Source organism: Struthio camelus, chromosome Z, assembly GCF_040807025.1.
Source record: "Struthio camelus isolate bStrCam1 chromosome Z, bStrCam1.hap1, whole genome shotgun sequence".
Taxonomy (NCBI): Eukaryota; Metazoa; Chordata; class Aves; order Struthioniformes; family Struthionidae; genus Struthio; species Struthio camelus.
The window spans coordinates 37,737,433-37,747,103 of NC_090982.1; the positions used below are offsets into that span (position 1 = coordinate 37,737,433).

Below are 9,671 nucleotides of genomic sequence, written 5' to 3' on the forward strand. Positions count from 1 at the left end.
GTAATCTGCAACTGATAACTCCACAAGGAACACATCTGATTTGATTTCAACTGGCACAAGGGAAGTATGCATTGTCTTCTAGGAGCACCTCCACACTTCATTGGTTCTTCTATTTTATGCAGAGGCGGGAAGCCTCAATTTTGGTCCAACATTTCATTTTCCCAGGGGTGCTTCTGGTTTTCTGCAAGGAAACCCACCTTTATAACAGATCAAGGCTGTTTTCTGCTCAGGACCGACATTCATGTCCTGCCTAGTTCATCTGTTTCTACTGCTGATAAATTTGACGGTGCCAGTTTAAAGATGGTTAAAATAAAAATAAAGAGATAAGTTAAAGTCAACAAAGCAAAGCCCTGTGAACCTGTCACCCCTCCATAAGAGATACTCACCGAGTACCCTCCTTCACATCTTTATTTCTGCCCCTCCCAGCAATGTTTTGTGTCTTTACCAACTTACACTGCAATAGTAGGCAGACTGCAAATAAGAGTTTAGCCTTTCAAATAGGTAACTGAACAAGCCTCCAAAGAAGCCTGCGATTTCCCACGTCCCTCTCTCTTGAGTTAGCCCCAGTTTTTAAAAGAGGGGATCAAAACAAATTTTTGTTCTTTGTCATCTCTCTCTGTTTGAGGATCCCAAGAAGCTGGACTGCTAGGAGGAGGTAAACGCGTACTTCATTTCATCCTGCCAGACTTAAGGACAATCCCATTTAACGTTATAATCCCTCTTCTGCAATGTGAAACTTTTGCCCACATGTATCAGATGGGCCACAAATACTGCCATCTACCTTCTTCTTTCTCCTTCTCTCAAAAACTGTTGGCGATCTCTATGCTCTAGTGCTTATCCTTAGCACAAAAGAAGCTGTAATTGCGTCCAGTTTCTTTTGGAAAAGCATCTGGCTCGGAGGTTTAGCGCGCAACTCAATACTGATGTAACCGCAACATCACAAAAGTGGGGAGGGAGAGATACTATTTTCTCTTGACAAGAGGATAGGCTTGGTATTTAACCCATTTGAGGCTTGTCTAACGGTAAGATGTTATCCAGGATGTGTAATGGGGTAGTCATTCCCCAGCTTGATGCAAAACCTTGTCTATTAAAAAGTCTCAGTGCCTTAAACCAGGAGCACACAACCTACGACCCCACAGCTCGCCGCAGCAATTCCTGAAACCCAAGAGTTGTTCCCAGATAAACTGTTCAGGCACTGGCGATCTGCTCTAAGAGCCCCCCTCATGCCCAAACATGCAGTGATTTACCTTGCACGTACACAGCACAGCAAACATCAAGTTTACTACCCACCCCGAAGCTGAACGATCTACACGTTCCCCGTAGGTCTAACTCTACAATGAGAAAGGAGTTGCAGCTGGTAAGCATTGCAGCACCACTGGAAGAGGCTGTACGGCCCAAAAGGAGAAGCTCAGTGCAGCTGTCTGAAACTACCAGTAGACTGGTCACCGCCAGACACCACTGCCGTTGCAGGTAGCGCCAAGCAGTAACCAAGAGCTACGCTGACTGGGAATCTGCCTGTGTGAAAATGTTGAAACACCGTGGCTAAAATCCTTCTCTAGCAGAGCTGCTGGAACAGAGATTCAGCCTGCAAAACAGCACAATGGCATCCTCAGAAGTGGCTGCGCGCAGAATTGTAGACATGCGGAAATCAATTTTTTTTTCCATTACCATTGTTTTATTACAGTTTCATTCTGCTCATTCTGAGACAATCTGCAAAGTCCAACTACAAAATGATAAATCCCAGTTTTGTAGAATGTCTTATGTGCCCAAAATTTAAAAGCCTCATGTGAATATCTTAAAAAATATTTTAAAAATATTTTAGATGCTTCATGTGCCATTCCCATACTACTAGCTAATATCAGTGATCTGCAAAACACAGTTTGCGTCAGAAGTAAAAATTTTGATACATACTCCTGTAAATGTACCTTAATTTTTTTTTTCAAATCTTACTGAAACAGCACGCATGCATTCCATAAGCTAAAGGCGGCACATAATTTTTTTCACATCCGAATTTATTTCAGTTTTATAGTGCTATATTATTCAAAGTAGGGTTGTTACCACCAAAAATAATTCTTAAAATGTTAACACCCACCCAAAGAGAGCTGGCATTTCTCTTTACCACACAGAACTACCATCATTCATTCTTTTGCTGACACTGGCAGCATTGCTTTGGATAATGCCCTTTAAATATATGTATAACAACCAGAGTAAAACTGTGACCACTTGTCTATAAACTACTGATCAGGTTTTGAAAGAGCTGGTTGTGAAAGGCAACAAGGGCTAAAAAAGGCCTGAGAAGCACCCTCTGTTTCTCAAGAAAGGGCTGTTAGTTGGATTGGGTGCAAGATGTGTTATGGCTTGCTTCCGCTCAAGTTGCTGGGAAAACGCTCATTAATTTTCATTGTAAACAGTATTTGGCCTGTAATCTGCAAAAGGGATTTAGAGAATCATAAAAAATGCTTTGTGCATATTGCATCCTTAAGATCCAGTGGACACATTGAACCACGCAGACTAATTTTAAAGCTTCTCTCCAACAAATTAACCCAATCAGTAATGCTGTCTGTTTGGACAGATCTCCATGCATTTTCTGTCGAGCACTGCAGCGAACAGCACAGCTGCATGGGCAATTGGCTGCATTCTCCTACCCCTCCTCAATGTATATGTTTGCTCTCCTTTGCATCTCCTAACAGACTAAAACATACCCCATTGCTTTGGGTGTAAAAAGACATTTAACTGTTTCCTATTTATTGCAGGCAGCTTCAGTTAAAAAAAATCAAAAAATAAACTTTAGGAAAATCCCTGCCCGAACCACTTAGCCCTAGAGTACTACCTAAGGCCTGAGAAAAACAGACATTAAACGCCTCTCTTTCAAAAATGAAAGGTGCAGGAGATAGATAAAGTAGGCATATGCCCTGCTTACAGATGTCTTCTGGGAAATGTGGTGAGCCTACTCGGACTTCCTCTCTAGCAGCAGTGCGGATTGTTGGGCAAGAACTGGTAGCCAGATTTTTCAGTTCTAAGTTCACAGAAAGTTTCTGCTACAACATGCTGTAAAAGAATCACCAGTTGTACCTTGATTTATATTACCAGTTACAAACAAAACTATTCAAGAATGTTTGACGTGCCTTTTTTTTTTCCTTATTTCAAATATTATGGCAAAAAACAAGCAAGCAGTAGAAACAACCATTTGAATAATTAATGGTCTGGCTCTGCAATTCATCACTTTCAAAAGAGCAGTCTCACTAGCATCAACAGGACTGCCTATATCCCAGTATTTGGCTAACCATGAACAACTAGGCAGTCAGCATACAGATGGAGCATTCTTGGAAACCTCTCCTTATTAATCTTCCTTTAACACAAGCGCAGAATCCCAAAACATACTCGCAGCAAATCCTGTCGAATTGCAAAAGGATCTGAAAACCCACAAGCGTTTCACAAAAGAGCTGGAACAGGCTCTCACCACTGAGCGTGCGAGCTCTCAGATTACACCAAAGTCATGGCAATGGAGTTTTTAGACAGCCCATGTATCTCAGACCTTTAGTTTGATTAGAAATTATCCTCAGAGTTACTCTTCCTTCACTTGTCAAGACAGGTTGCCAAATGAAGCCAAAACTGACAGCCAGAGTTTGATGAGGCAGTGCAGCTCTCATTTTTCATTTGTACATTCACATGAGTAACATGATACAATATTATCTCTGTTATTATCACACCTCTACTGCTGGCTCTTGACAAAAAAACTCAAGAAAAAAAACACAACTGTGAAGCTCTCAAGAACTTGGAAATAAGAAATATGGGGAAGCCATATTTCTTCCCCATGTACCCTACGTGCTTCATCCAGCTGCAATCAGCTGAACTTTTCAGAAGGCACCTATATTCATTTTCAAGGGGAGCAGGTGCTCAACACCTTAAGAATATTCCTCTATCTTTCTGCCCATAGAAGGAGCAGTTAGATTTCTACATAGACATCATTTAAATTTCCTGGCTGTCACTGGCACATCAGTGCTCTCCATGCCCTACTTGCGAACCAGCACCACAGGCCACTTGGATGCCACGACAATTTTATGCAAGGCTTCTTTTTCTTTCTTTCTTTTTCTTATTGACGAGCCTGTATCGTTTCACAGAAGTAGCCCTACAGCAAGACTTCCCCCGAGCTGCACACTCCTTCGCATCTATATTGCTATGCATGACCCCTTCTGCACAAAATGGCCAAAGCCTTTCCCGCGGGCCTTTACACGCCTCCATCCTTCCTCCTGTGTAACAAAACCACTGCTGTCTGTCAGGCTACAGTTACTCTCCTTGGTGAATAAAGAGATTCCCTAAAAGGCTACTATCTAAAGAGCAGAATGAATGGTGGAAGTTTTGTTGTCACAGGGAGACGCTGTTTTTTACTGAAAGAAAAACTTTTCTTACTGAAAAGAAAAATTGATGAGTGGAATGTAAGCAGCACGCTAAATGACTTATTGCTCCTTTCTTTGCCTTTACAAAGTGTAGGCAGTCTAGCGATCTTAGCCCAAAATTTGCAAGGCTTGGAAAAGACAATATATCTTAGACATTCATGTTACGTTTTCTCTAAAATTTCTTTACATTTCAGAGTGAAAATAATGAAAAATATTGTAATTGTAAAATATTGTAATTGTGAAATATTATTCATAATAATGAAAAAATATTGTAATTCAAGTAACTACAATAAAATATATGGCGGATCAAGTTTCAATGGATTTTTACATCTTAAAGCAGAAAAGGTAGTTTGAAATATTGCTTGGCTCTTTTGCAGGGAAAGGCCTAGAGGAAGCAGGACGGAATATGCAATGTACGTATGATGTTTTTTCAAGACTCTTGGAAAAAGAGCAACTTACACATGTAACAGAGCCCAAGCAACGACCGAATAAAGAATGACAAATAACTTAAGGTTCCTTGTGACAACTTTGACATAACAGCACTGTGCAAATTTTTTTAACTGTGTGCTTGATACAGCAGCACGCTCAGGAAGAACAGCTTTTTAACTATTTCACTGCAAACAAGACTACGCAGTCGAGGATCATGACAACAACAGCAACAGTTTCAAATTTTATCCGAGATATATAAAACAGAATTTATATTTCAGCTGCGGCTATCTGAACGGGGAACACGATCAGAGCATGGGCATGCTCAGACTGTGGGTAGGCTAGGAGTAAACTCTTACGCCTACGAAAAGTCTGACTGATCCAGAAATTACTACTGGGGCTCCCAAAGACCTGGGATCTATCTAAATGATGAATGCCAGCTTATAAATCAAGTCAAAGGAATTACAGATAAATGATGATGCACATCATTTTTGAGCAGACGTTTGCTGTAATTATCTCTTACTGACAGTCAGTTTCTTCGCAAAGATTTTCTCCATTCTAATTTTACCCATATGCAACGTAGAAGGAAGTAAAATTCTAACAAGAACAAGGAGTATAAAAGTCAAATGCTTTTCCAGAACATAAAAAGCCTCTACCTGATTGCTTTCAGACCACCTTCAGTTGACTTTCAATATATTTCTCCACAATTAACTCTGCTACCATGCTTTGGAAAATCTGACAAAACGTCAATAATTAGATGCCAACCACCTAAGAGTTGTGTGAAACTTGGCGGTTTCACTTTGCAGGAGTGCAGGCAAATATTTTATTTGGTGTCAATCCACATACGTTCCCTCTCCACCACTTCCAGTTTGAGTTTTGACTTTTGAATAAGCCCAAACAGGCAAATGAACAGGCAGTCAAAATTTCCACATTTTACCTGGTTTCACTTCACGACCGCGCAAAGGAAAAACAGGCAGGCATATCTTCATGAATCAACAATGGATCAAGTTAGATGTCCAAATTTATGGAAGAAATATAAGAAAGTATCTGTCATGTGATTGTGGTGATTTGCACCCATCTAGCTACAAAAAAAACCCGTAGGGTTGTGATGCTGTTAACTCTTTAACTCTCCCAAGCGCCATTACTGTTCATGTTCTACTTTCTATAAAGTGCTGCAGGCGTGTGCATTTATGACGCTATATAAAGGCTCAAAATGAGCATAATAGTAATAATAATTGTTTTTGTTTTAAATCCTGCCAGGATTTTACATCATCCCAGCTGCCTTCCACTCTTTCCATCCACCCCCAAGTATCTTGGGATTGCAGCTCACTGGAGCACCACTGCTGCTGTCAACGTGCCCAATTCCGATCTTTATCTGGTTAAAATCAGGAGTAATCTAACAGATTGCTAACTACAGCAGGTGAAGTTTGTTTTACATAGGGAGGTAAAGTCAAATGCCACGGAAGCAAAAACCATCGGAAAGATCTGCCTGAATTAGCGTTCCCCCTGAGAACATACTTGTTGCGTACTTCTGCAAAGGAAAAGAAAGGAAAGGAGAGTATGACTGGGGTCCCATATCCAAGTAACCAGAGGTACCACGTATGTTTGTGGGGTAGAGAAAGAAGGACAAAGGGATGAGAGGAATGAAAGAAAATGAGGAATGAAGTTGAGAAAGTAGGCTTAAAACATTAGTAGAAGGAGAAAAGACAGAAGAGGCTGAAATCTGAGATACAGAAGATAAGGTGTAGGATGCAGATGAGAAGTACGGTAACTTGAATACAGAATGAGAATGAAGAATTGCAGATGGACTGGAGAAGACATGTTGATACTGAAAAAGCAAGGTGAGCGAACATGGAGGTAATTTCAGGAACACACTGAGGACCAAGATAAAATTGGGGATGAAGATGAGCAAAGTTGAAGGAAAAACAGCACAAGGATGAAAAGGAGATCAGAGAAAGGCAGGTATGAGACAGAGATGAAAGTACATTTGGGAATGGGACAAAGAATACCAAAACTTTACAGGCTAATGGCAGAAGCAGCGCTTGAGAAAGATTATAAATGGGACAATGAAAGTATGAAGGGCAAAATGGTTACAGGTAGGGATAAGTACAGAGGTAGAATTGAAGAGGATATGAAAGAAAGAAGACACCAGGAGATGGATGCAAATGGAAAGCAGCAAAAAAGATGACACTGGGATGGAGACCTAGGCGCTCTTCATGCATGCAAAGTCGCCTTACCAATCCACCACAGGTACTGAAGGACGCGAAGGAGCCGGGGTAGCGGAGAACAGCACCACTGTAGTAACAGGTTCGCTCAGGTTGAGGCTGTGCAGCACCAGGTGGGCTTTTGCCCTCGCCCCTGAGCCTCTCCTCCACGGCAAAGCCAGGGGCCAGGAAGCGGCTGTCCCTCTTGAGCAGCAGGTAGAGCTCCCGGGCGAAAGCCGGGATCCTCAGCAGCACCTCCTCTCCATCTTCAGACGGAGGTGGCGGCGGGGGGGAAGGCGGCGGTGGCAACTGCGAGGCGGCACCAGAGCCCTGGGGCAAGGGAGACCAGTGGTAGAACTCCTGCGACTCGTACTCATCCTCCGTGTCCTCCTCCTCTGCCGCCTCCCCCGCCGCCTGCGCCTGCCCCTCCACTGAGGAGGACACCGAGCGCACTTCCCGGGAACTGCCTGCCGCCGAGCTGGGGGTGACGGGGACGCTGGGGGTGCTGCTCCGGTTCCCACAGCTGGGGTCGGCGCTGCAGCTGCCTCCGCCGCCACTGCCACCGGCCGGCTCCTGCTGACCCCGGCTCCACAGCGCGGGAAAGACGATCTCCCACTCCTCAGAGTCTTCAGAAGCGTGGAGACCTGTGGGAAGGCCAGCAGACGCCCTAAACAAGCTGGGCAACCGACAGCACACGTCACGTGCCAGAAACCTACCTACGCCCAGGACGACGCGCTCTCTCCAGCTCCAACCCCACCAAGCACGCCACCCAAAACCCAGCTGGGCTCCATTTGGCCCTTCCATCCTGTCTTTGCATATGGGAGATCGGCCAGCCGCTAGGTGTCTCTGTGTCTGTTCAGGAATTTGAGACGCACCATGGTCCTGCTAAGCACAGAGAGAAAGCTGGAGCTCAGGCCAGGTAGAAGGTGTGCCTGTGCCAGCTGCTGGAGGTGGCTCTTCATGACCATCTACTTCTTCATGACCATCACCTCCATGCAACGTGATCTGCACGTCCCTTTCTCTATATTTAGACAAAAAAGCGGCCACCTGTCCAAAAGGTTCCAAAAAACGTGACGTTTTAGCACGGAAAACCTCAACAACAACCAACACGCAGATCCCAACCTTGTTCTCAGCTTACTCTGTAGGATCCACTACGATTTCAAAAGAAGGCGGCCAAACGCACCCGCACGTGCGCGCCCCCGCCGCATCATCCCCCTCGCGACCCCGCTGAATTGCAGTCAGCAGCCTCCGCGCCTTGCCTTGCACCTTACCACGCTCCCACTGAAACTCCCGGCGCGACCTTACTCTCCGCCTTTAAGCACACCAGCGCGCACAGTCCCCGCGGGCCCGACAGGCAACGGGCTAGTTTCGTTCGCAGCCTCACCGTGCAGGCGCCGCGAGTGACACGCCACCGAGATGCCGCGGCCGGCGCAGGCACACCAGCACCGACCGCGCGCACCGGGCAACGCGCCCTCCGCGCGGGCGCACGCTACGCGCCAGCACCCGCCACGGCTGGAGCCGCCCCGCGCGGGCGGGCGGGCGGGCGGGCAGGCGGCAGCCGCAGCGGGGCTGCGCGGGCGCGCTGCCCTCCTCCTCCTCCTCCTGCTCACCCCCCCCCCGCCTCCCGCTTACCCCTCCGCGGCGCGGCGCGCACTTACCTGCGGCCAGCCCGCTGGACAGCACGCACAGCTGGTAGACAACGCAGCACACGCGGCTCAGCCGCATCCTCCCCATCGGCCCCGCGGAGGCGCAGGGCAGCGCGCAGGGCAGGGCCGGGCCGGCAGGCGAGCGCGGAGCCCCGCGGGGGCGCAACCACCTGGGCGCCCGCGGAGAGGCGGCGGCGGCGGCGGCCACGCCTGAGGAGCGCGTCCCGGCGGGGCGGGCGGCACCGGCGGCTGGACGTGAGTGTGAGTGTGTGTGTGTGCGTGTGAGTGTGAGGGAGGGCGGGCGGAGGCAGGGCGGGCGGGCGGAGGCCGGCAAGCAGGCAGGCAGCGCGGCCCGTGCGCGCACACAGCGCCCGGCGGGCGGGCAGGGGCGCCCCGCGGCGGGGACCGCGCTGCCCCCGCCCGCCGCTCGCCCCCACGGGGCGGGCCGGGCCCCGCCGCCGGCCCCGCCTCGCACCGCACCGCCCCGCCGGGCACCCCCGCCCCGCCTGGACCCGACCCCCCCCCCCGCCGCCGCCGCCGCGCAGCCTCCCGCGGGCCGGCGCGCCCCAGCTCGCTCCCCCCACCCCGGCCCTGCGCGGGGCGAGCGCGCTTCGCACCCCGCCCGCCTCAATTAGCGCGGGCACGCAGGGGAAAAAAAAAAAAAAAACCTCTGGAGGAGAGGGAAAAGAAAAAGGGGAGGAAAAAAGTCTCCTTTCGCCCCCGTCTCCGCAAACGCTTAAAAGTTTCTCTTCAAATTCAAGGGACGGCGGAGATTGACCGTTTCTGCCTGGTTTGGTGTAACTTGACTCCCGGCTCCCTTTTTGCCCCCGCCACGCCGCTCTCCATGGAAACGCAACACTTCCCACCCCAGCCCTGTCAGCGGCGGGGTGATTAAACGAGGAGCCGAGCCCAGGCTCTCAGCGCGCAGGATGCAACTGCGGGAGCCACAGGTAAACACCGCCCTGCCCGAGCCGGATGCCTCCCTCACGCTGGCGTGC

The 9,671-nt window shown here is 48.3% G+C and overlaps 1 protein-coding gene across 1 annotated transcript in view; it reads right to left on the reverse strand.

Annotated features, from left to right (window-relative positions):
* LOC104150304 (A disintegrin and metalloproteinase with thrombospondin motifs 19) overlaps positions 1-8,833 on the reverse strand; it is a 152,944-nt gene extending 144,111 nt beyond the window's left edge. Inside the window, exons 1-2 of the mRNA XM_068928608.1 lie at positions 8,686-8,833; positions 7,061-7,671 (exon numbers count right to left, since the gene is read on the reverse strand). Of these exons, the coding sequence (XP_068784709.1) occupies positions 7,061-7,671; positions 8,686-8,761 (687 nt within the window). The 5' untranslated portion in view covers positions 8,762-8,833. The remainder of the gene's footprint in view (positions 1-7,060; positions 7,672-8,685) is intronic.
* Between the last annotated feature and the right edge of the window lie 838 nt (positions 8,834-9,671).